The sequence below is a fragment of the Tursiops truncatus genome, chromosome 6 (assembly GCF_011762595.2).
Source record: "Tursiops truncatus isolate mTurTru1 chromosome 6, mTurTru1.mat.Y, whole genome shotgun sequence".
Taxonomy (NCBI): Eukaryota; Metazoa; Chordata; class Mammalia; order Artiodactyla; family Delphinidae; genus Tursiops; species Tursiops truncatus.
This window is the reverse complement of record NC_047039.1, coordinates 66,597,211-66,624,783: the sequence shown is the minus strand read 5'-3', so window position 1 is coordinate 66,624,783 and position 27,573 is coordinate 66,597,211. Positions and strand designations below refer to the sequence as shown.

The window sequence follows — 27,573 nt, the reverse complement described above, 5'->3', positions numbered from 1 at the left end:
GACATGTGGCTATTTAAATGAAAACTAAATAAAATTTAAAATTCATTTCCTTAGGTGCACTAATCACATTTCAAGTGCGTAACAGCCACATAGAGCCAGTGATCAAGTGAGCTGGTTATGGAAGATATGTAACATTTCCTCATTGCAGAATGTTCCACTGGATAGAGCTTCCTGGCTCCTTTTGGACATTCCAAACAAATCTGTGAACTGCCACAGTGGGTTAAGTGAAATGCTAAAGATGTTCTGGACAACAGCAGGCCATTAGGTTATTCCTATCTTAGAACTCTTTCTACACTTAGAATACCGGCCAGACCACATGTTGTTCTGATAAAAGAGCCACAAAGTCAGTCAGCTATGTACTAGATTGAAACTATGGCCTCAAACCTCAGATCTGTTTGGCAGTTGTCTATCAGCATGCCAACACACAAAAGAAACGTGACAAGATCAGCTTGTTTGGTCTAACACATTGGATTTCCACCCTGCTATAAATAATGCTGATAACGTCGTCTCCTATTCTTGTGCCGCCATCTTGCATTTTGAGGGCCTCTTGAGGTGGAGAGGTTATTTTAGGGTAGTTGGTGACTGGGTAAGCTGAGGATTGGGCCTGGCTGACACAGGCGAAGAGAAAGCCAAACATTTTGGTCTGTTCTTAAGAACTCTCTCCCTGGGTCCCATTAAGAATGTGACAAGAAGGAAATTGTCCATAGTCTAAATTCTTAAGGGGATTAACCTCTTGTTTATTTATAGATTTTTTTTTTAAAAAACAGTGTTTATTTCATTTTTGGCAGTATTTCAAAGTAAACAGAATATCTCTAAAGACTGGGAAAAAAATCTTAGGCAACTTGAATAGATACTAATATCTATTTAAGAGGGGAGAAGAGGGACAAAGTAAATTGCTGTCCCTTAGACAGTGTTCTTGATTTTATGCAAATCTCTTAAAAGTTAGGGCAAATTAGATTTGTGTAAATGAATTTGTTTCAGTGCACTAAAGGTTCCAGTCCTTAGGGACCAGTGATACTTAAAATTTTTTTTGATAGAGAATATTAATTGTTGAGAAAACTTAGCTAGACTAACTTTGGAAATACAAATAGGCAGTGAATGGAGAGAGTGATAAATACATATTTGCAAACAAATAATTTTAAATATAGTCAAGTAAGGATCAAAAACATGATTTAACTTACTTCTTATCATATTAAAATTAGACATTGCACATACTCATTTATCTACAGCAGGGTGTTCTGATCTCAGCCCTATTGACATTTGGGGCCAGATAATTGTTTGTTGTAGGGGACTGCCCTGTGCATTGCAGGATGTTAAGCATTCCTGGTCTCTACTCACTAGATATCAATATCACCCCCAAGTTATAACAATCAAAAATGTCTCCAGACACTGCCAAATGTCCCTTTGGGGAGGGGGGCCAGGGCAAAATCTTTTCTGGCTGAGAACCACCAGTCAAAGGTGGTAGAAAACTGCTATGTGGATTATCAAACCCCACTTGCTAAATTTCTATTACGTGTAGTCCCTATGTGAGGAACTTTCAGATCTGTTACCTCCTTTTTGGATTCTCTGTCAATTTCAACCTGTTAATTCTTCCCAGGCAGAGCAGGACAGTTGTTTACATGTTAAAAGCAGGCTAGATTGAATTAGTTTTCTTCGCCTCTGCACATCACCAGGTGGTAGTTCTAAGGAGCAATGAAATACCCTCAAGCTCTGGAAAGAAAAGGCAAAGGAGCAAAAAAGCAAGGGAGATGGACTGACACTCCAGCTGAATAATCATCCTGGAGATGATCAGGGGTTCACTCTTCCAATTTCCTTCTTCAGAAAACTGCAAATTGTCAAAGGGCAATGGAGTATCTTCTTTGTTTTCACTTGCCTCCCTTTCAAAAAAGAATGGTCTACTCCCTCAAAATAACATAATGACAGGGAGCAAATCCTAAGGGTAACTGAGAAAACTTTCCTCATAGTATACAAATTTTAATTCTCTCCTAAAGTTTTTCCCTCCCAGGGGGTGGGGACAGTGGGGTGGAGAGAGAGTCTGTACAGAAACGCAGCCACAAGGCTGGGTTACTCAGAGGGGCTAGACTGCTCCTAAACCTGTAAAAGTCCAGAAAAGTTCTTGATTAAAGCATGCAGGAAAGAAAAAACATTAGGGTTACTAATTATAACTTTATGAAGTGTCATAGTTTAAGTGGTACCCAACACAATGAATAGGGCTTTGCTGAGGGAGGGAAGTAATGAAAGCTTTTGCAGGGAACCACAAACCTTTGTTGTGTAGTTAAAAAAGCATCGTTGGTATTAAAGAGCTCAACACTGGCTGAACTGACTGGTTTTTCACTGACTTTTAAAGTAGTTTCATGGCCTTCCAGAGAGACATCGCTGGCCAGGTTGTTGGGTTAATCCACCACCTACTTTACCAATTGAAGAGCCCCAGTTGGGCCTATAATTAGTATGTGAATGATAGTTTCCAGAAATGGCCTCCTATCTTCACATAGAAACATTTCAATCCTATGCCAACAACACCATAAATTACCCATGTTCGAAAACAAACCTAGTTACGTTCTTGTTATAAGCAGTGGACCTCAACAATTTACCAGAGGGTTTGATTCTGGGTTAAATTTAACTTCTATTCTGACGAGGTTTGAAATCTTCTGGAATCATCTGCACAGATAAATTTGGATATGGCGACTGCAGAGCTGGTGGAATAATTACTCACAAAATTACTATAATCCAGTCAGTGGAATTCCAGAGCCCTTCATTAAGATGCTTTTGACACAATTGCAGGATATACTATACTATGTAATGCAACTGCATTCATTTAACTGTTTGACAATAAGTTGTTAAGAGAATTAAAAAAGAAAACATAAAGCAAAACAAAAATTCTGACATTAGACACTTGGCTAAAAGGGTGGAATTTTCACAAATCCCTAAAGACAGGCTGAGTGGAGCTTTATCTAGAAAAATGAGTATAAGACTTTAGTATTTTTAGAATTCCAGCCATGTTTGGGGAAATAGTTGCTAAACCGTAACAGCATGCCTCCTGCAGATACTATATTTGGTCTTCAGATCCCACAAAAGGCAGAATGACCATGTGTTTTTAAATAAGTCTTTAGCTGACCAACACTTTTTTCTTAAAAGATCCATCTGTTTTGTTTCTTCTTTTCTTAAAGACCCATCTGATTTAATTCAGCTCTTGGCTTTCACAAGCAACAAAGAGTGAACAGCTTCCAGCTTTTCCCAGCATGAGTCCGTCTGCTTGTAAGAGCCTTCCATTTTAGGGTAGAGGGCACCCTGTGGTAGATTTGCAGATCAGCAGCAAACTTTTTCATTGTTATTTGTGTGGTAAATACCCAGATCTCTCAACTCACTGATTTCAGAAATCTGCATTATTTTCAAATCATTTGGTCACTGAAAAGGAAAAGGAGTTTCCAGAAGAGACCTCAGAATCACATATTTTTTTAGAATGAGGAAAAGGCCCAGAGACCCTATGATATGAGCTCAAGGTCATATAACAGCTAGCTGTAGACCCGGCCATGAAACATGACACTCCGAATATCTGATAGAACATAGTTCATTATACCAATCTGCTCATTTTCTCCTTTTTGCTTTAGGTATTTTAGAATATGATTCTGAAAGGCTTGAAACTCCCCAAGTAATAGCAGAGGACAAGTATGTCTTTGACCTGTATTTATATTACAACTAGCTTCCTGTCATTTTGCCTTATGTATGTTTATAAAGAGTTCTCCATCACCTGGCACCAGAACCTGAATCTTACATAGATCGTGACTGAATTTCAGGGCTGGTGAGTGTTGAAACCTCTCCTCGCAGGCAGTAACCCCGCCTCTCCACAGCAGGTGTTCCCTAACTTCACTGATGTCCTTCTCTCTCTTAGCCGATGACCTTATGTCTGCTCCACACGGAAAATTTAGCCCATAGGAAAGAATCCCCTCAACTCCCCACATCCACACCTTCAATCTTATCTTCATTTGCACCCATTTTCACTTCCTTTCCTTTGTTTTGGGAGTGAGGTCTGTCTGACTCCAAAATTCATGCTCTCTTTTTTGTGGGACATAGATCCTGCACAATCCTGTACAATTAGTATTGAGGGTCTAAATGGAAAATAAACATGAAAAGCCTCTGAAAAAATGAACATTAGAACTAAAGGTGAGATGGTATCATTTTTAGAGTTTTAGGATCTAATCTCACACCCTAATAACGAGAACATTATTATATAAAATTTTCCTATAAGCCTTTCATCGTCACTAAAGGAAATAGGTGTGAATGCCTTCCTGGACATACAATGTGGTTCATCTCCGGCCCACCTCCCTTAGGGAGGACCCCTGGTCAAACACTTCCCTGAGCAATGTAATGTAATCATCAATTTAATTGTCATGCCCAAGGATGAACATCATAATACGGTCCTATTGTGACACGTGGATGGAGATATAAAACGTCAGTCCTACCAGGAGACTTGGAGAACACAATCAATTGCAAAAAAGGCGGAATCTACGTCTTTGTCTTGACTCTCAAGGGCTCACCCCTGCTCTGGATGAATTTCTCTGGGTCAGGAGAAGACAGTGACCTTAGCTAATAGCCAAACAGGAATAATGACTTCACTCTGCTCGTGTATGAGACATAGAGACAGTGTGGGTCTTATTTTCATTAACTCCCAGGGCAAAGTGGAGATCCTGACTTGAGGCAGAGCTGTGGCTAAAAGCTTGTATAATGCTAAGCCCTTTTTAGCTGTGTTACAACTTATTTAATCAACCCCTACTGATGGATAATTGGGCAGTTTCCAATTTTGCAATATTACAAATACTGCTGTGATGAATATTGGTAGATAAACCTTTGTGCATAACCATGATTATTTCCTGATGATAAAATCCTAGAATTAGAATTATTATGTCAAAGGATATGCATGTTTGGGATCTTTCTTTTTGATACAGGTAATTGAATTGTCATCTAGTAATATTATATCAATTTACCTTCACGCTAGAGCTTATGAGAATCCTATTTCCTTGAATACTCACCTCTCCAGGGCAATGATTTATATATAATATACTTAAATATGTAATTATATATATATATAAATATTTAATAAATGAAATTTAAGTATATAAATAACTCCTATATTATATATACATCTATATATTTTTGGCCTAAAGTGAAAGATTTTTTAATTGATAAACTGAACAATATAGGCAGTATGAATGCAGCTATTAATACAAATATCATACTCCAGAGTATTATGTTTTAAAAATATCTTGATCCATTTGATAGACAAATGTGCTATTTTATTACTTTTTAAATTTCTTTGATTATAAATGAAGTTGGACATGTTTGTGCATTTATTTTCTAGTCATATTTCTTTTTTTCTGATTAGCCTATATATATTCATTGCCCACCTTCCTACTTCTTAGTTCATGTTTTGCTTATTGATATATTAAATTTAAAGCTTAAATGTATTAGGAGTTTGTCATATACGTTGCAAACTGTTTTTTCTGGCTTGACATTTGCCTTTCAGATATGTTTATTAGGCAATCTTTATCTGGAGAAAGACACTAAGGGAGAACTAAATGTCTTGGTTCAGAGACTGAGATGAAATAGGCAGGCCACAAATAGTAATGCGTCTTTGAGCATTGCCTACGTTCACATGTAAGCCAATGTTGAAGAGAAAATAGGAGCTCATGACCCTTCAGGGTGTGGTGGGAGATGCATAGGGAGGTAGCTTGTTGACCACCTGGAGAGAGACTTCTACTAGATGTAGGTACTGCAAAGACAGAGCACAGAATGCCCAGAGAAAGCCACACAAGGGAGGGAGAAAAAGGTGGGGATATCTATGCAAAAGGAAATAAGGTATTCTTCTGTGGGAGAAAGTAGCGAGTCTTTACTAATATGTGAATTGCCGATTTCCAAGTAAGTGAATTGAGCTTATACCTAGAGTGTCCAGCAAATACTTACCTGGTCTATGAGCTCAGGAAACCAGAGGATCACCAGAGAATCTCAAAGTGCAAATTAGTCAGTGTTGCCTCATCCAAAAAACCCGGGAAAAGATTCCCTATAAAGGCAGCCATCGTGAGACTGTGAAATACAAGATTAGGAATCTGGAAGTGTGGAGGGAGGTAGTGTTTTTAGGTTTATAAACAATCTTTGGAATACATTTTTGCTTAATTAAGCTTACTAATAAGACTATGGGGAAAGAATGTCCCAGATATCTCCATGGTGCTGAGAGAACAAACGTGGTAATCCAGCCATATTCTATGAAATTAATTCCTTGGGAAAGTCATGAAAGAATGCACTGACATAAACACCACACTCATGTAAGCTGTGTGTTAGCAACTACCAGTTGTGCTAATCAGTCTTTCCAGTCATTTCCCTATAAATTGACATGAAACACAGAAACCCAACAACAAATATCTGAAAGGAAATGAAAGAGAAGGAAAATCAGAGTATCTCAACTCTGCCTTATGCATATTTAAAGTAATTTAGAATTCCTGGACTGACAGCTGACACTGAGTTTTGCTTGGAAAAACTCAACAGTAGGCTCCTTTTCCATACTTAGCTCCTCTATCCAATTTCACATTAAGACATATTCCATTTGACAGTATAATTTTCCTGGCTCTGTGTATGGAACCACCCTAATCTGTTCTATAATGTGTTGATTATTGTGTCAGAAATTAATGATCTTGCAGTTTCTGCTTTGCACTCAGCTGCCCTGCTTTACTTATGCTGGAACATTAATATCCTGGAGCAGCCATTTCCCAATGTTCTCAGACATCATGAAATGTGATAGGAAATTCACCTTTTCTCATGTATCTTATCTACACATTGGTTTTCTGATTCCTTAGTCCCTTTATAGCAGAGTGTCTTGTTATTAAATAGCCACCTATTTATAAAATCTCTCCAGAAACTTACTAGACCTGTTCTTCTATCCAAGCAAACTGCTAAGTGTTGTCTTTAAAAATTTTAGAACCCTAGATATTTTACAACTAGTTTCATTTTCATTATTAAAGGGCAAAGTGAAAAGCAGAAATCCAAATCACAGACAAATTTCATTCACTTTTTGCTAAAATGAGAAGATAATTGCGAGAGGAAATAAAGTAATAGAGAAAGCTATCCACAAGGACTGTGCTGCACAATATTAAAAGACAGTTCCTGACATTAAGATGTCTAAAAATATAATAAGAATTAGAAGAGACTGAGTGGACATCTTAAAACATGTTTTTATTTCATGGAGAGGTGACATGACATTCTGATTTGTGTCATTTCATGCCAGAGTCAAGACTTCAAGCCAAGTCTTCCTAGCCCTGACCTAGGATCTTTTATCATACAATCTCATCCCAACAAAACACAAATTAATGACTTATACAAGATTCAGAGAGGAAGGGGCTCTTGAGATGGACTTTGAGAGAAGGGTAGGATTTTCTCAGGTATGATGATTCCTGCAGCAAGATCAATGGGAAATATTTGCTGTTGATAAACCCTTGAGGGAGCAGTGGGGGAGGAAGGCAAGGATTTGAAGAAGGAGAAACTGCACTGGTTCCTAGACAGTAATTGAAGACACGTGTTCCAGGGAGTTTGAAGACTAAAGGAATGGAATAGGGTGGCAACTTAAATGGGTAAAAAGGTGAAAGGAAGGTTTGCTGTTCATTTGTATGACCAACATATGTTGGCAGCATGCAAAGGACTAATGGAAATTGAAAATTTATGAGAGAGGGAACAATTTATGAAATAAGGTCCCAGAGGAGGCAGGACGACGAAATCAAACGTATAGATGACCGGTTGGTTTTGACTGAGAAACCAACTGTCAGATTCAAAGAGAGGCAAGTGAGGATTCAGAGAGGAACAGAATTGAAGGGGCTTGTGTTCAACGTCTTCATTCTTTTGGCAGGTGAACCCATGAGGTCACATCCTAAGAATGAGGCAGGTAGGATCGAGTTGGAAACTTGCAAGTGAAAATGGATCTGAATATCTGGGGTGGGGAACGAGCGTGGAAGTCAGTGAGAGATGATCTGAATAAAAGGCTTTCCCAGCAGCATGGATCCCAGCAGCCTGGAGGGAACAGTGGCGATTAATCTCATTTTCTCCAGCTGTGCTGAGAAGCTTAGGGAAAAGAAGATGAAAATACCTGCTGAGGGTTCCCAGGGGTTAAGAGGACCAAGGTAGGAGAAGCCAGAAGGACCTGTGGGTGGGGAGACTATGATGTGGAAGTGGGTGCTCCATGGACCACAGCACAGAATGGAGGCTGGAGAAGCTGTGTTGGGGGACAGGAAAGGGATCAGGAAAATCAAGAGAGCTGGGAAAACCTCATATCAGTCTTTGGGAATAGGGAAATCGTGCGATGTAAGTTGTTCCAAAGAAAAGAGTTACAGCTTTTGGTTTTAATAAATATCATCATAAAAAGCCCCAAACCAGACTTGGCATATATGTGTTTATGTGCATCCTTATATCCACTCCAGCAGGATGTTCCTGCTTTTAAGTGTTCACATTCAAATTCCTTGCAGGACCAATTGCACAGGTGCTACGTTATAAGAGATTATGGTTTATATGATTCAAAGGCAGAAACAGTTCACCTTCCTTCTTCCTTTGATGTATTTACATTGTTCTTCCTTGCCATCAACACATATTCCTTGAGAGTTCGGTTCTCTTTCCAACTATTTATTGAGTACCCACTCTGTTCCAGGAATTGTGTTCACATAAGAAATAAAAAATAAATAAGATATGGATCTCTGTTCTCCAGAAGCTTACAGTCTGATGTAAGCTAATGTAGGTAGGCAGGTAAATGGACAATTTCCATACAATACATAATGCTATGATAGTAGTATGATGCACAACACAAGGGTTCTATGTCAAGTACTCTGAGGAAACTGCCACCTTACACAAGGTTGAACAGGATTCCTTAATGTAGAACTTACCAGAGTTTCTAACATGTTACTGTGCAGGGTGAATCTTCATGTGTGTATGTGGAAGTAGAGATCTAGCATACAAAACTTCCCCAACTCATTTGACCACAGAACCCCTTTTCAATGGAATAACTGAAGGGATTTGTACTCCACGGGACATACTCTGAGAAGTGCTGACATAAGGTTCTTGCCTGGTCAAAAAAATGTATTTATATTTTTTTCAGACTGGCCAGATGGGGGTTTTCTCCATCTCCATAAATGACTTTTGAAGTTTGTTCTTTAATCTTACAACAGAATAAAGATGCAGACTTAGAAGGGTTTACCATGCAGACTTTAATGACTGCTGAGCTGATCATTAAGCCAGACCCAGATGAAAGAGAATGCCTGGTCATGCTCTCATTTATGGGACATTTAACATTTTTTCCAAAAGAAAGATTTGATGAACATGATATTGAGTTCCTCCCAGTGCCTCTAATTAACAGACCACTTAATGGTCTTTTGTTACAGGGAAAACTTGCTTCAAGTCAAAAGATATTGCGGGACCTGATATAGGTGCTATAGTGACCAAGCGTAATGTCAGCCCAAGGATTTGAACATAAGAGATATGGGAACATATGTATATGTATAACTGATTCACTTTGTTATAAAGCAGAAACTAACACACCATTGTAAAGCAATTATGCTCCAATAAAGATGTTAAAAAAAAAATTCAGGGACCAAAAGCATGTTTACACTAGGCTCAAACATTTTTTTCATACATTAAAAGAACATCAAGCCATCCAAAAAAAAAAAAAAAAAAGGCTAATGTTTGCGCATCATCATTACAGACTTTCTGACAGCGACTCTTTAGTCTCTCCTGACATTTAGCTTTCAAGAAAAGCACTTTGGAGTGAATTGTTCCCTCTCCGCATTACCATCTCTAGTGTGTGAAAGTCTCAAGGTAACTCTTGATTACCTGCTCTCTATTTAGTAACATGCTGAGGAAAAACAGATCAAGAAAACCATTTCATGATTCATGCCCTTACAAAATGTTTCTAAAACGTTAACAAATATATTGTCAGCAGTTCACGATTGTGTAAGTGCAGTAGTCTAGTACTATTAAAATAAAGATTTAACTCCGACCTGATTTTAATTTAAAGAATACTTCACAGCAAAAGTTCAGGGACAGAATTACCCAGGTACTGAAGAGATGTCACCTATGAAACCTTATAAGGATCAGGACCTAGGAAAAAAATTCTTTAGTCTCTTTGTCATTCTCTCTCCAGCTACATTAATGTCAGCTATGTGCCAGGTACTATGCTAAGGGTTTTACATGATGCACCGTAATCCTATGAGGCACGTACTACTAATACACTCATTTTGCATATGAAGAAAAGCAAGGCTCAGCAATATTCACATAACTAGCCCCAATTATAAAGGCGTAAGCGCCAGAGAGCCCACAGCCAAGTCTCTTGAGCATTATGCTGTACTTCCCTCTACCCCACAGATCTCCTTTGTCTGTGCTGAACCACCTTGAATTTTGACCCCCTCCTAGGAGCCAAAGTGATTTCTAAAATAGAACAACAGAGAGTTAATAATGAAGCCCTAGAGATTTTTTGAAGTCTTGAGTTAGGGCTGGCTTCCCCTTCTTATCTGATCCTACACGTTCCACATTAGCCAGGAGAGGGCTGGGGTGGGGGCATTAAGGTATGGTATAAAAAGCATGGATTCTGGATTGAATAAGACTTGGATTTACCTCTCTGCTCTGCCTCTTAATAGCTGCGTGCTGTTGAACGTCCTTAATGTTCTGCACAAGCTTTCTTTGTCTGTTAAATAGGGCTACACAGCTTTCCTTCCTAGCGTGCTGCGGCATCAAATGAAGTAATGCATGTTGAGTGCTTAGCACGGTGTCTGGCGCGTGGAAAGTGTTCAATAAAAGTTCCTGTTGCTGTTGGCAGCTGTGACATTACACAGCCATCCATACGGCTATTTTGTTAGAATGGTCTCTGGGAAATTCTTACCATTGCTATCATTCCTTAAGTAGAAATATATATTATAGTTTCCATCAAACATTAGACTGTATAGGGGAGAGAGCAGGGACTTGTTCATCGAATCAGCCCATTGTCCTTAAAATGGTCTGGGTAAGAACTAATATGGAAATAAAGGTAAAGAAACATCCAGAGTGGGAGGTACCCGGGAAGGCACAGGTGAGCTAGTGTGCAGGGATTAGGATTGAGGCAGGAGGAGAAACAAAGGGAAAGAGGCCGACAGTTTTGACTTTACAGTTCTGTCCAGGCTGCCCGTCAGTCCACTCAGCTCTGATCTCACATGACAACTCACTGAGAGGTGAAAATAATGTTCATGAAAGCAGGCTATACTAAGAAGCAATGTGAAGGGAAGAGATTATTGTTATTATTTTGTGCAGCACAGATACTCAAACATATCTACCAAACATCTCCACCGGTGAAACTCACACCGGGATTAGGGTTAGGCCAGGTGTAGTCAAGATTCAAATACAAGGCTCCCAGCCAGGGAACAGGTGTGAAAAGGCAGCCATTTACTCTCGTTGAGTTGGGTCTTGACCACTCACACCTGACCGGCTTTAGGAATGGCGTGGCGAGGACGCAAAGCAGAGACAGGGAAGGGTCTTCCCCACAACAGTGACGCACATTCAGTGAGCTCTGAGTTTAGGCATTCATTGCTAGTAGAACATGACCTTGGGTTAGTCTAACTGTATTCTAGAATGCCAAGAGCACTAAAAGGAGATACTTTACGTCCCTTACGGGAATGCTGTGAGAATTAAATAAAATAACAGACGGTGCCTATGCCCCAAGACATATTGGGAGCCTCACTTTTTCCAGCTGCACAAGAACAGGCTTTCCCCAAGACTGGATGGAGACCTTGAGCACCCAAAGATACCTGCGGCAAAGGGCAGGCTTCAGACAGTCTATAGACCGTGGTTCAAACCCCAGCTCTGCCACTTACCATCCTTAGAAAGTCCACTCTTTCATTCTTTTACTTATTCCTTTTCATTGTTATATTTTTATGGGAAAAGAGAAATGGACAGTGAACAAGTAGACAAACAAATCAGAAAATTTCATATTGAGGTAAATGCTATGCACAAAATAAAATAGGAAATATCATGGGGAATAACTTGGGGATGGGAAAAGCAGTTACAGACTGGGTGGTCAGGGAAGTTCCTTTCTAAGAGGAGACATTTGACTGGGACAGTAGAATGGGAACCGGGCTTGACGTAGGATAGATGGGGGCAGGGCATCGCAGGCAGAGGGGATGGCAAGTGCAATGGCCCTGGTGAAGGAAAGGCCTTGGGACTCAGGGGACAGAGAGAAGGCCGGTGGGACTATGAGGACTGTGTGACTATGTGATCATGGGCGGAGTGAAGGGAGACGAAGTCGGTGAAGGAGGCGGGGACCAGATCGTGCATGGCCTCATAAGCCCCAGGAGGGAATGGAGCTTTATTCTAAAGACCATAGGACAGTTTCATGCGGGAGAGTGGCCTGATCCTATTTCTGTTTCAAGATGATGATTCTGGTGGCTGCATGAGAGCGTAGAGAGAGCAAGGTGGAAGCAGAAAAACCAGATAGAAAGATACGAAGCAGTTTAGGTGGCTGGGGAGACACAAGTGGGCATATTCGAGATGTAGTTTTGAGGTATAACTGTTAAGGATTTTGTCTGGAATTTGAGGGACAGTGGCAATGCGACAGCAAGAATAGGACTATTTTAACTTTTTGAAACTTCAGTTTCTTCAACTGTAAACTTATAAACATGCAGCATGGTGAGTATAGTTAACAACACTGTACTGTGTATTTGAAAGTTGCTCAGGGAGTAGATCTTAAAAGTGCTCATCACAAGAAACAAAATTTGTAACTGTGTGAGGTGACAGATGTAAAGTAAACATTGCGGTGATCATTTCACGGTATATACATATACCAAATCATTATGTTGTACATCTCAAACTAATATAGTGTTATATGTCAATTATACCTCAATTAAGGAAAGAAACTAAGATTGCAAAGCCATTTCAGTAGTAGAGTGGAGATTTGAAGCCAGAGAGACTCCTGTCTCATTATCCCTAATCGCTGTGCTATCCCGTCTCCAAGACGACGCAGGAGAGGCCTAGGAGGCCCAGGGCACCCTAACCTATTCTGGGCAGTGAGCCAGAGGAGGGGTGTCTGTGGAAAGGACATTCAGCGGTGACTGAATTAACAAGCGTCTAGGCAGAGGAGATGTGTGCAAGGGCTCAAAGTGGGAGAGGGCAGCATGTTCCAGGAACTGAGTGCAATGGGATTAGAATGCAGGGAGAAGCGGCCAAGCTGGGGAGGGGATCGTGTCAGAGCATGAGAGCCTTTTCCCTCAGAGCAACGGGAAGCCAGGGGGTCACTGCATGGGAGGCTTCCTCATCATCACTCTGCCTCTGGGCAGAGCGCAGATCGGAGGTGGCAGGCATGGACTGCAGGTGGGGTTGGCTCTTAATTTCAATTTTCAGAATCGGCTTAGAGAGCAACAGTTCTCATCTGAGGATTGCACGCACCTCTGGGGCCGTGTGGAAATAATTTGGGTTGTTGCTGTCACTGCAGATGTCAAAATCCCAACCGTGTGAGGCATGGCCCCTCACAAAGGCAGAACTGTCCTCTTCTAAATGCCAAGGGGGCCCATACTGGGAAATCCTGCCATTGGCAAGGCACTGAAGGCTTCACTGGAGGAATATAAATGTTTTCAGCCATGACCGTGTAAAAGCAATTGTACAGCTGAGAGAACTGAGGGATGAAGCGGGCAAGCAAGGTGAGGGGAAATAGAGGGGTGAAAATGCACTCACTGCACATAGTGGGATGTCAAGGGACACTACCTAAAGTTTATGGAACCAAAAATAGATGGCTAGGTGTATTAAAGTTACAAAGGGAACCAAGAGAAAAGTTAAAAATATAACTAAAAATTGTGAGGAGGAGAGAGAAAACAAAAGGAAATAGCGTAAATAAGCTAAATTTCTTGTCTTTCATAGCAGGGAGTCAGCAGGTACTGCTAAGGTTAATGAAGCAAGCAATGAGGTGGAAATAGAATATTTAGAAGTATAGAGGAAGGTGTCAGAAAATCAGGAAAAACCCTTTAGAAAAAGAAGTAGAAGTGGAGTTTGAGTTCAGGGGTGCTTAAGGGAAACTCTGGCTTCTCATCTTGTCCCTTCTCTGAGATACCGTTTGTATGTTTGTTTCCACCTGTATGTGTTCCATAAGTCAGTGAACTTTAGTTTCCTGCCTTACTCAATGCTGCCTCTATGGATGTTAGATGGTTCTCTCACTCTCTGTGCTGGTTCTGTTTAGAAGGGACCCGCCAAAAACTACTGGCCACCTTCAGATACGTGTCCAGAGTTTCCTGGCATTGAACTGTACCTACCATCTCCTCACCTGCACTGGGGCCAAATCCCTGAATAGGCTATAAGAACTTCTCTGCCCCCACTGGGTCTAGATCCAGTTTTCCTGAAGTGGCTGGGGAGGGTCTCTGTGGTCGCTGGGAGGGCTGGAAGTCAGCCAAAGAAGAAAGGGCAAATTCTCTGGGGCACCCTTATTTGCTGGGGGGCTTGCTCCCATTCCATGGAAGTCAGGTAAGAGCAGAGACTCACTCTGACGAGCCGGAAGATTACTAACACCCATGTTTTGTGAGTAGCGGATGGGGGGAGGGTTGGAGGCAGAGAGGGAGGGCTAAGCGTTGGGGAGAAGGGAGGAGTGGAGTGAGGCATGAGCAGGAGTTAGAATCCAGCATGGCCTGAACGTTAACCCTCCAAACACCAGCTCAGCTGGGCCTCTATTAATCACTGTTTTTTATATGTCCAATTGGTAGAACTACTCCTCTACTTTTCTATATAGCCCTTCTGTGAGACAGTGAGATTGTACTGTTGGTAGTTATTTTACGTATCTGTAGCTTAATGTTCTATCATCTGTGATCTCATTCTCAGAAGTAGGATCTGAGCCTCTTTCATCTTTATATGCCCTGCACTGAGCATATACCTAATAAATTATGGTTGAATTAAGGAATAAATAAATGAATAAAGTCAAATAAATGAATAAAATGTTTATTATGTTCTCCTTTTTTTAAAACGTTAGCAACAGAGGGTGTGGAGTACAACAAAAATTCTCTTATTTTCTGGTGCATCCCTGATTATGTGGGTCTGGTGCATGTTTGCTCTGTGTGTGTGTGTGTTGCCATAACTACTTGAGAGAGTTAAATAAATGGTAATGGGGAAAGAATGTAAGCCTTTGGGATCCCTAAGAGGTGCAGGGAAGGACTAAGAGATCAAAGAGGAAATGCAAAAATGCTGCAAATGTGAGATGACATTTATAGAAAGATAGTCTCATTCAGGAAATGTTTGGAACTGGCTAGGAAATAGGTTTAAAAAACATAAGCCTAGGCTAGGAGTTGGAACTTGGCAACAGAAACATCAATTTGTTTCCTCTGTTGCTCAGGGGGATGAGCCAAATAGCTCAGTTTAGTCAGGTGACCAAAATATGATGGGATTAAGAAGGGGATGCCTACAACAACCTATTTAGTCAGCATGAAAACAATACCATCAGTGCTTATAAGATTGTGATAAAACTTGTGTGCTTATATTCTGCTACAGGTATCACAAATTGGTTTGACCCTTTTAGAAATCAGTAAGTCAAGGAGGCTGCCATGTCATTATAATCATAATTTCTTCTTGCCTAGCAATGAAAAAGAACTTTGTAAATATGTTCAAAGATCTTTGATTAATCATTGTAAAGATTTAATCATGCTTTGGTGGGTATTCCAATGAACTAAGAGTAACCAAGCAACATTATGATGGGAATGGTGTACAAAATTTAACAGGAAGTTATAGACAAAGCTATGGTTCTGTCCAGATGGTTATAGCTAAGAGAAGTTTGGGCCATTAATGTTTATGAAGAAGGTTCTACAGCTCTGCTAGGCATGTATCTTCCCCTGGGGAGCCTGGACTTTGGGTAATTCCTAGTTAATGAACATGAGCAACTGACCCATCCATTCTTCAGCGATATCTATTGAGCTCCCATTGTGTGAGGCATCTGTTTGTAGGAAGGGACCTTCTTTTAGCTTCTTTTTTGCACAGAGGGTACATGAGAGAGATCTTCTGACCAACTGACAGATGAAACAAAATGGATTTTCCCATTCTAATTTCATCTGGGTTAGTTGACAGAATTTATTGCACCTGTAAAGCTTAAGTTTAAGTTTATGAGTTGTAAAATTCAGGAGATCACAGTTTTCTTTTGTATTTTCCCCGCAATGAAGATCTCTGTTTTCTTATTGCTATCAAATACTCTGCTGATGGTTCCATTATTTAAATTCTCTCTGTCTGCGTTGGCTCTCATATTTTACTGAGTTTCCCCATCCTGTGTTCAGCTAGAGGTTTAGGTTGTTGACCTTAAAGCCTCAATGTAGAACCAGGCTCACTGATTTCACATTTTGAAAGTACTAGCCTATGTGTGTGTGTGTGTGTGTGTGTGTGTGTGTGTACGCGCGCGTGTGCGTGTGCATGCGTGTGTGTGTGTGAATTGTGGCTTCGAACTAAAGTATAGCTGTTGAACTTGGATTATTCACATATTCTCTGTCTTTGGACTATCCTCAAGGAATCTACGGACTAAACAAGCAAACTTCCTAGGTGACCATGACTCTGAGAGACAGAAAACTGAAAAGAACTGAAGGATATAACTCGCCCATGGCTGTGGATAGGGTGTGGGAGTGGGGATCTCAGCTTGAACAGAAGAAAAACAATGCATCACCAGCTGAAAATAATTAAACAGAAATTCACTAACCCAGTTTAGCAACTGAAAATTGCAGAAAGGTTCTACTGTACCTTGGTAGGCATGGGCTTCTTAAAGGTGATTTCAGCTTGCATCCAAACGCCCCTTGGGGACTCCAGCACAGACCAGATCTTGTCTTGAACCATGTGGTTCTCTTCAAAGATATAAACTGCTAGGGTGTCACTCATTTTTAAAAACCCATAGATGGCATAGTAAAAACGCAAACAATACTGCCAGTTTCCTGGCAGGGAGGGACCGTAGAGCCTTCCAATGTAGCCAGGCTGAGACGTAAACTTTGTGTTGGCCATCAAGAAATACCCTGCAAATAGGACAAAACATTCAGTGCGTCAGCAATGAAAAACCTAAATAATTCAGCCCAGATTATCAAGTGGGAAAATTTGGTTCAAGCAGTGGAGTTTGCCAACAGAGACTATTTCTACAGGCTTTAAATGATAGAAAGCATTTAAAATATTGAAAATATCTGTGTGATTCTATTGCTAATAAACCTTCTCCATTTTTTTTTTTTTTTTTTTTTTTTTTTTTTTTGCTGTACGCGGGCCTCTCACTGTTGTGGCCTCTCCCATTGTGGAGCACAGGCTCCGGATATGCAGGCTCAGCGGCCATGGCTCACAGGCCCAGCCGCTCCGCGGCATGTGGGATCTTCCCGGACCGGGGCACGAACCCGTGTACCCTGCATCGGCAGGTGGACTCTCAACCACTGTGCCACCAGGGAAGCCCAAACCTTCTCCATTTTTAAGTAAACCTGTACAGATTCCCCACTGCATATGTCCAGATTCTAGTCATCAATCAGGATTTATATTTCTTTTTTTTGGCCGTGTCGTGGCTTGCAGGATCTTAGTTCCCTGACCAGAGATTGAACCCCAGCCCTCAGCAGTAAAAACATGGAACCCTAACCACTGGACCGCCAGGGAATTCCTAGGATTTACACTTTTCATGAAACAAAAAGGATGAAATCATCCCAAGATGATGTGGGGTTCCCCACTTTTTGGACAACCAACTGACAACTAGACTGAGTAGTACTGAGTCATAGAGAACACAAGGCCCAGAGCAGATTTTCCGTCTTACCCCTGCAGTGACCAGTGGAGGGGGAGAGGTTACAGGGCCTGGCAGTCCTTGGTGGGGTGATGGGTGGAGGGTGGTTTGTGTATCTGGGCAGAGCTTACTCTCTTGTTCATATGTTAAGCCTGCTCCGAAAAAGCAGGTTTTAAATCAGATAGACCCTCCCAGGTGCTGAAGATCTGATCTTCCCCAATTTCTCCTAAATAACATGAAAAAATAAGATCAAGACCCTCCCCTCCCACATGCTCCACCAACCCCATGGTAAACTTAAAACAGTTTACCATGTTAAATTATGTGTCCTATAAAGCTGGGGCAGAAAGAAAAAGAATAATACCTTACTCTTTTTCCTTTCCCGTTTTTGATCCTCCTTCATCAGTTTTCTTTTGGGTGCCTCATTCTTTGCTATACAGTTTAGTTTTATTTAATCCGGCAAAAGATTCTTTGGTTATTTCATGAGTTGTGTTATGGACTGAATTATGTCCCCCAAAATTCATATGTTAAAGCTCTAACCCCCAATGTGACTGTATTTGGAGACGGGGCCTTTAAGGAGGCAATTAAGGTTAAATGAGGTGACAAGGGTGAAGCTTTAACTCCCATGTGACTGGTGTCATAAGAAGAAGAGACAGCAGAGATCTCTCTCTTTCTCTCTCTCTCTCCATGTGTACACACATAGGAAAGGCCATGTGAAGACACGATGAGAAGGCACTTTGGAAAAGGCAGGAAGAGAGATCTCACCAGAAACCAACACCAATGGTGCCTTGATTTGGGGACTTCTAGCCTCCAGAACTGTGAGAAAATAAATTTCTGTTGTTTAAGTCCGCCAGTCTATGGTATTTGTTATGGCAGCTCAAGCAGACTAACACAGGTGGCCAAAACAACAGCCAGAGCAATCTTTTTTTAAACCTAAATTTAATCCCTCTCTTCTCTACTTAGACTCTTTCAATGGCTTCTCATTTCCTTTGTAGTAAAATTCCAGTTGCTTACTCTGGCCTGCCACGCCCAAGATCTTCCTCTCTACCTTCATTTTCCTTCACTCTCCTCCCCACAGTGCAGCCACTCTAATCTTCTAATTCCTGGGAGTATCCAGTTCTTTCCAAACTCAAAGCCCTCACAGATGCTGATTCCTCTGCCTGGGCTGCTCTTGCTTCCACACATAAAAGCCACAAAGATAAACTCCCCACCCAAAATGTGGTTCCTTATTCTCTCTCAGAGGTCACTCTTCGTGTCTCTCAGCACACTCCACAACTGGTAATCTTGAGTCTATTTGCGTATATGTTTGTTTAGGGTTTCTCTTGCCCATTGAAATGACGGTTAGCCAGCAAGGGTGGGATACATACCTGATTTGTTCACTATTGTATCCCCCAGGGGTTAGGCTGGCCAGGGTCAGAATAGGTTTTTATTCTGTAATTCTACAAGTTAGCCAACCCCTAAGCAAAGAATACAAAATTACAAGTATGAAATTGCAAGGGCCCCTCGAAAGTGAGGGGCCCTGAAACAAGCTTCATCAGCTTTCTGGTAAGTCACCCCCGTGCCCAGTATATAAATAATTGTTGAATAAATGAATTAGACACTAACCCCTTGAGAATAAGCTCTTTCCACCAGTCTCTACTGGAGTGGGCTTCACAAGGGCTCCCTTTAATGAGACAGGTAATCCTTACATAAGGGGAGCTCAAACTGATTTCTAAGAGTTCCTTGTAGGTCCATCCAAAATTGTCTAACAGCTGTGATAGCTTTCATGCCCCACTATATATTATTTATTGCAATAAAACACACATAACATAAAATTTACCATTTTAACCATTTAAAGCATACAATTCAGTGGCATTTAGTACTTTCACAATGCTGCACAGCCACCACTATCTACTTCCAGAATATTTTCATCACCTCAAAGGGAAACGCTATACCCATTAAACAGTCACTTCCCATCCCCCTCCCCAGCTCCTGGCAACCACTAATCTGCTTTCTGTTTCTATGGCTTTGCCTCTTCTGGATGTTTCATATAATTGGAATCTAATAGCTTTTTAAAGGTACTTCTCCATCTAAAGTGAAGAGCAAGATAATTTCCAAAGGTTTGACTATTTAATAAACTGGTAAATACTCCTGCTAGCGCAGCAGCTTGAATTCCAGTTTTGAAAAATGGCCAGACACAAGGTTACCTATTGTCTTTGCTTCTTCACAGCTGCTCCCACACTCACCTCCCTTTTTCAAGCTGGTGTCCTGGTGAGAACGGCTGGCGAATGGAGACGAATACTACCCGCTCCCAACCCCCAACATGACATCCCACACAACAGACTCTGATTTACCTAAGCCTGAAGTGTGGTCTCCCGCCCGATGCATGTTTGGTTTTACTTTCACTCGGGTCCAGCCTGGACCTTCTTTGTCTTGGTAAAAGTTGCAGAGATCTTCCTCAAAATTGCAGCTTGCTTCTACGGCACTAAAAGGACGCTCTGAGCAAAGGAGAATCAAAGTTAAAGTGAGCCAAACCCAAGGATCTCAAAGGACTACATTAACTGATTGACAAATATGTAGACATTTGTACCAGGGGAGCTCAGAGAAGTAACACACAACAAAAATATTTTTACCCTAGTGGCATGCTGACAGGTTAGCATCAAATCCACATTTCAGCATGACAGTAAAATTGTTCTTTTCCTCCCTAAAGGGATGGAAAGAAGGAGCTCTGTTCACATTCTCTACAAAAATGAAGTACCAGACTTCAAAAGAAATTTCCTTTCTTGATTAAAGACTGAAAGCATTTATTCACATACTTCTTCACAATTTAAAATTCATTAATACAAAATTAAAAATAAAGAGAAAAAGTAAGGATTTTATAGAATTCTTAATTTTTTTCTGACAGATATTTCAGAAATAATATTTTCTAGAAATAGTTTTCCTTTGTTGATCAATCTCTGTCAGAAGCACAGCCACTGTCTATTTATAATTGACATTAGTAGTAAGATCTGATCTGCTGGAAGAGGATCATTACTCAGTATAAATCACACTGCTCAAACAGTCACACCAATTCTGTCACCCGTTCTGATACTATTTTGGCTTTTGCTGAGTTCTGGTGTCACTTACTCTGGTCTATAAACATCACCTCATCCCAGATTGCCTGGAGGAAAGGGAACATAAAAGATTTCTGCTCTTTCAAGAATGATGTGGTCCTAGCAACAAGTAACTGTAAACCTCACTGTTCAGATTGCCCTCTGTGTCCAGAGGAGACGTGACTGCAGCGGTTTGGGACACATTCAGTGCAGCCAAGTGTTATCTTGTTCTGCACACTGACATACACTGGTCTAACCTTTTAGGGCCAGAGACAGCACTATTTTGAATAAGCAGAAAATCACTTCTAGAGAAACATTTGAGTTCTAGGTGCAGAGATGTGATGAAACAAAAAGCTGTTTAGGGACAGAGACTCAATTTGTTAATTTTCAAAGTAAGAAAACATTCCAGTGGGCTGAGGAGCTGGCCTGGATAAAGGGGATGAGAGACACATGACAACCAAATGCTACAAGGGGTCCAAGATTCCATCTTGGTCCAGAAAAACAAATACCTATAGAAGACTTTATTGGCGCAATTGGTGAAATTAGTATATGGACTATAGGTTAATTGATAATATTGTATCAGTGTTAAGTTTCCTGAACTTTATAATTATTCCATAGCATGTTGGAGGATGTCTTTGGTTTTAGAAAATACCCACTGACGTATTTAGTGGTGAAAGGACATAATATCTGCAACCTACCCTTTTTGTTTTTACTTTTTTTTTTTTTTTTGCGGTACGTGGGCCTCTCACTGCTTTGGCCTCTCTCGCTGTGGAGCACAGGCTCCGGATGAGCAGGCTCAGCGGCCATGGCTCACGGGCCCAGCCGCTCCGAGGCATGTGGGATCTTCCCGGACAGGGGCACGAACCCACATCCCCAGGATCGGCAGGCGGACTCTCAACCACTGCGCCACCAGGGAAGCCCTGCAACCTACTCTTAAATGGTTGATAAAACAAATGTGGCAAAATGTTAAACGTTTGGAGGTCTGGGTAGAGAGTATACGGGAGTTTTTTAACATATTCTTGCAAATTCTGTCTGAGTTTAAAATGATACTGAAGAGTTTTAAAATGCTAAATTAAAAAGAAAAGTGACTAGCACCACGTTACAAAGAGAGAACAGAAAGAAAATGCTCCTATAGCAAGTGTACAAGGAGAGGACCCTGATGAGCCAGATAGGAAAGGAAGAGAATTCTCAGTGCTCTGAGATTGGTGGGTTAACCCACACACTGCTCTGTCTGACTCTGTCAGCATCATGGTAACTCTTTAAGGTGCGAAGATAAAGTCATGAAGGTATTCATTTGAAAATGAATATAACGTCATACAAACAAGGATCCTTTGACATCCCCCCGTGGAGATCTGAGCCCATGGGAAACCCCACTATGGTCTCCGGTCTTGGTCACCCCTCTGCCACCTGGTAATGAAAAAGCAGATGGGAATTCAGATCTACAGCTGGCCATCCAGCTCAGAAAATGGTGTGGCACTCCCAAAAGCCATGCATAAAGAGAACGGAAGGTCAGTGAAATTATTCATCAGGAATACATCCTAAGGCATATACACCTGGGCATCCACAAGAGAACCATAACCCATTTCCTAGGTGTGTGGGAGGGGGTGAGAGGTGGTATTAAAGCTTGAAAGTAAGCAAGCCTCTGTTGTCTCCATAGTGACAAGCTGAGTCACACAGAGAAGATTTTTCTGAGGATGCAATTATATTATTTTGCTAAACACTTAGTCTGAGCAATGGATTTTTCTGGGGTCCTAAGAAGGTCTGATAAAAAGAAAACCTCAAAAGCATAACTCAAAGCCTAAATCTTTTTCACCCAGAATGCTGCTTCTAGCGTGAGATAGTATCTAATTACTGAAGATGAGGCCAGAGGGCCTATGTGTGACCTAAAATGAGCTCCCCAAAGATCTGGGGTGAATGAAGAGCCTTTGCTTCAGGCTTGTTTCAGAAGCATGAGCCAAGTGGCAATCACAATTGTATTTGGGGAGTGTTAATGACATATTTGAAGCATAGGGAGGAATCAGAGGCAACTGGAAGTCGCTGAGCATCAGCCGATCATCCCCGCCCCATCCAAAAAATGAAATAAAGTCTCTCTGAGCATCATAATGTACGATTTAGTTAATTACTTGATTTCTGACATTTGAACTTTTTAGAATCAGGAGGCTCTGAAGGTATACTACTCAGGTAGAGGGTGTTGCGGTTTGAGAAGAATGGTTAGGAGTATTTCTCATCTTTTCCTCTGCTTCATAGAGTTCATGGAGATGGACTCAGTATCAGTCCTCGAGATCTAAGAGGCTTATCAGCCCCTGTAGTGCTAGAGAGACTTTGGGCGTGGTGCTCTTTAGGCTGCTAAACTTGCACAGTAGTTCTTACTTTAGCACAAGCCAGTCCAAAAGCAAGCTGGGACAGCTCAAGGCTGGCGAGGGAAGAGAGTGAGTGGGAACTACCACCAGACTGAGGAATCATGATGGAGTAGACTGGGCCACTGATCAGGCTGTGGAGATCTTTGAGGGCCTCTGAGCTAAGGAAGACTGTCACACCTTCGGCTGTAACCTACACAACAACTGGAGCCAGGTTTCCAATTAGACAAGAGGTCTGGGCAGTGTGTTGTTGATGAATGGTCAATATTGGGACTTAGGCCCAGGTAGACATCCTTTCAGATGTATATCCATGAGTGTCAGGATCCTCCCAGACCCTGGCCTGGGTGTGGGGCGAACCCAAGCCCAGAGAGGAAGTTAGGTCTGCATATGGCACAGGCTGGAGCGCTCAGTGTGGGAGTTGGGCATTAAGGCAGGATTCCTAGAAGTGAATGGAATCAGCTGTTAGGCATTCAAGGACTTACAGACTAAGAGGAGAGCTTATCCCTATGATCTAGATTCTAGGCTAAATGTGGCGGTAGATGGGGAGTTTGTGGGTGGAAAAGGCTTGGAAAGGGAAGTGTGGTAACTCAAGTTGCGGGGATGGGGTAAGGTCTCACTGTCCTCTGGAAGCATCCTGGGGGACTATTTGGGGCGGGGGTGTTGGCGCGGTAGCAAGCCACTGGTGCTTAATACCTGCTACTCTGAGATAGGTCTCAGGTCTGGGAAACTGGATTAACTCTAAGAGCAACCAGATGGTGGGAACAAGATGCTTCATATGTTGAAATAATTCCTGTCTCAGCTTACTAGGGAGATGAGGGAAGAAACCACCAGATCCATCTGGGAAAAGCAGAGACAACAAGTCTGAAGCTAACCAAGATAAAGAAAAAAATGTTGGCACCTGTTTCGAAACAGAAGGCCATAAACTATTTGTGAAATGCAAGAGGAAGTATGAAAACCAGAGGGTTCAGCTTCTAAGACTCAGAATCTGGCCCACAGCTGCTTAATGAAGGGCATAAAGCAGGCTCCAGCTTACACATTCATCAAAGCAGTGCCCTTTGCTGGTTCTCTTTGGTTTCAATCTGACCCCCTGTTCTCTAGGGGAATGGATGGGAATATTTTGAAAATTAAGTAAATATTAGGTCTAATGACTAAGCATTTTCTGTGTGCCATACTCTGCTAAGGCTGTCACAGACACTATTAACTCATCATTCACCCCGACACCTCTATGAAACAGATTCTTCCATCCCTGTCCCATAAAGGTGAAAACAGAGTCTCAGAGAGGTTAATTAACAAAGGTTACACAGCTTGTAAATGGCAGAGTAGGGATGTGAGTCCAAAAGGCTGGCTCTCAAGCATAACACTTTGATCATGTAATTAAACCATTTTAAAGCAAAGTTGGTATGTTGGGAAGTTCTGAAGACCAATACAGGACCTTGGTTAACTTCATATAAGAATGTGAATCCTCGGTGGTCCTTACGGAGGGAGGGTCTGGGCTGGATTTTACAGACTGAAGGGTCACCAACTCTCTTAATAAGCGGTCCTTATTTTGCTGGAATCTTTCTTTTCTTTTCACCAGTCAGTGGGAAAAAGCTCACATATATTCTATATATTTTTAAAGGGGAGAACGTTTCTAAACATTCCTTCTAAGGTGGCCTAGTAGATTCTATCACCTTCCAGCTGCCGCTTCACCCCACCTGCTACCCAGTAGAGACGCTGAATAAATACCTCTTCTCCCATATGTATAACTTGGAAATATAGAAAAAAGTTCAGTGTAAGTGCCCAGTGACTGAGAAGACGAACTTTCTGAAAGTAATCACAAAGATGTTGTAAAACTACTATTAACATCACTGAAATATTAACTGATGGAATTAGGGAGTAATCAGATTTAGAGAAGTAAAACAATTTTGCTTTCTGTGTTCTGTCAAATTTAGAGACTCTTTTAATTTTTGATTACAGCTGGATTAAAGCATTTTAATGAAAAAATATAAGTATGTAAATCCAGTCTGGTTCTATCTGTTTCACTAGTTTTTTTAAAAAAAATTAGTCAAAAATAATATTTGGTTTTAGCTAATTAGCAAGTTTCTCTGTAATTTGAGGGTAACAGTTTAGCTTGAATAGAAAACATTCTTTCTCAGTTCCCTTGCCTATAGAATATATATTTGAAACCATATTAGAGACTAACTCTACCTTAAGTGAAAGTTGGACTACCAAGGCCAAGTTCAAAAATTTACTTCCCACACTCCAAAACCCAGAATGAGGGCTCCTTAATAAGTCGGATGACCACAGTGTCTCCCTGGGGCCTCTTAAGGAAACAAATTCACTAAAAGTTAAGGTCGACTGCATGTATCTGGGTTATTGTTAATATAGTGTCACCCTTCTTATTCTAAAACATTTGTTTTCTAATTCACTTTGAATCAATTTGTTTCCCTAATTTCCCAGAAAGTAAAAATTTCCTCTTTTTCCCAAACACCAAGTTTATGGAAACAAAATTGGCCATGATAAAATAATGTGAGGGTTCACTTAGAGAGATTAAATTGAGTATATATTCTGAGACCAAAAGCCATCATAGAAATGTATACCAAATACTAACATCTTTAAACAGGAGGACATTTAAAAATTAGATTCATAAAATTAGTTTTTTATAAGTTTTTATAATTCTACTCAGTAGATTTTGAGAGTTTTTTCCACCTACTCAGCCACCTGTCTATGGACCCAAGATACCCTTTAAAGAGAAAGATGGAGTGGGAGTGAGTTAGCATTATTTAATTTTAATTTCTTAGTAGGTAGAGAAGATAGAAGCTTCTTAACCCATGACAATTGACCTCTGGTATCAGAAAAATTAAATTCACTCTGTGAGAGAAAAAAAGAGTAATATGCCAGAAAAATGACTATTCGGTTAAATAATTTGTAAGGATAAGAGGAAAAGGTAGGGAAATTAGAAGGAATTAAAGCAAGTCTTGACCACAGGCATCTGTTGAGAAAGGAAAATTCCAGATGTGAGGAAGAAGGAAAAGAGAATGCTTACCTGTCTGATTCTGGCAGGGAACAGGAGAGAAAGAAATATCATCCAGGGCAACATACCCTCCTTTGGGACCATTGAAGGCAACTTCAAAAATAACCTGCAGAGGAGAATGACAATATTGCTACATGTTTATATTTTCTTTTAGGCTTAAGTGCTTGTAACTATGATTTAAAATGGTGTGTCAATCCAGCCAGGTGTATAGGCATTTGGGCAGCTCCCTCCTTAACTCACAGTTTTCTTTTGGGGAGAGTGAATACTAAGCCCTAAATTGCATTTTATTGGTGGACTCCGCCCCCCCGCCCCATCCTGCCCCTTGAGTGTCAAAGTACCTATATCACTTTCTGATAGAACTACAGAATTGACAATTTGCATTATGAACTTCAATTAAAGAAACAACAGCCTGCTTGCAGAAGGCAGGCTAATTTTGCTGCTGCCCTTCACAGAGACCTAGGCCCCTCCAAGGTCCTTTCCCTTTTTCATACATAAAATTCCATGTCCAGGGCTTCCCTGGTGGCGCAGTGGTTGAGAGTCCGCCTGCCGATGCAGGGGACACGGGTTCATGCTCCGGTCTGGGAAGATCCCACATGCCGTGGAGTGGCTGGGCCCATGAGCCATGGCCGCTGAGCCTGTGCGTCTGGAGCCTGTGCTCCGCAATGGGAGAGGCCACAACAGTGAGAGGCCCGTGTACCAAAAAAAAAAAAAAATCAAGTACTTAAAATTCCATGTCCATCTGGACAAAGATGCAGAGATGATTTCCTGATGCCTAAGTCAGAATCAGGCCCAGAAATCCTATGTACGGATATTAGGATTTCAGCATATCCTGGCATGCTCAAATGGTTAAAGAGAACACGGGGTTGTTAATGAGTTCAGCTCCCTTTAGTTATACTCTCTTCTCTGCCACCAACTGTAACTTTGAGGTCAGTGGACGACTTTCTGCTTGTGACCATGGGGATCAGGTGTGGTGAGCCCAGCGCTCACCTGTGTTGGGAAAACTACCCCAGTGTGCAGTCTACTCTGCTGAATTGATAACATGAGAAGATACAGTGTTGAGCAGGGGTGGAAACTCAAGTGCCTACCCGGGCCAGGCAGGTAAATGTGTCACATGGGTTTGGTCTGATGCAGCAGGAAAGGGTGTGAAATGGGGAGCAAGTCTCATCTAAAGGGGGCAACTGGTACCCAGCTTCGTCAATTGCTGACGTGTGGGAATTTAGGACTAACATGCCTGGATTTACCAAACTGTCAAGAGGACCTGGATCTCTAGATTTTTATTTGAAATCTTTGGACTTTTCAATGTTAGCAATTAATTCAAAAACGAAAACAAACATGCAAAACAAAAACAAAGAAACAAACATATACCACTACAGCAGCTAGGCAAATCATCATAGGCTA

At 41.2% G+C, this 27,573-nt stretch overlaps 1 protein-coding gene across 5 annotated transcripts in view; it reads right to left on the bottom strand.

Annotated features, from left to right (window-relative positions):
* The window catches only part of MAMDC2 (MAM domain containing 2), a 165,828-nt gene that overhangs the window by 38,102 nt on the left and 100,153 nt on the right, over positions 1-27,573 (bottom strand). For all 5 annotated transcript variants that reach the window (XM_073806198.1, XM_073806200.1, XM_073806199.1 and 2 more), the window contains exons 7-9: positions 26,188-26,281; positions 20,068-20,211; positions 16,738-17,003 (exon numbers count right to left, since the gene is read on the bottom strand). In XM_073806198.1, coding sequence (XP_073662299.1) covers positions 16,738-17,003; positions 20,068-20,211; positions 26,188-26,281 — 504 coding nt within the window. The remainder of the gene's footprint in view (positions 1-16,737; positions 17,004-20,067; positions 20,212-26,187; positions 26,282-27,573) is intronic.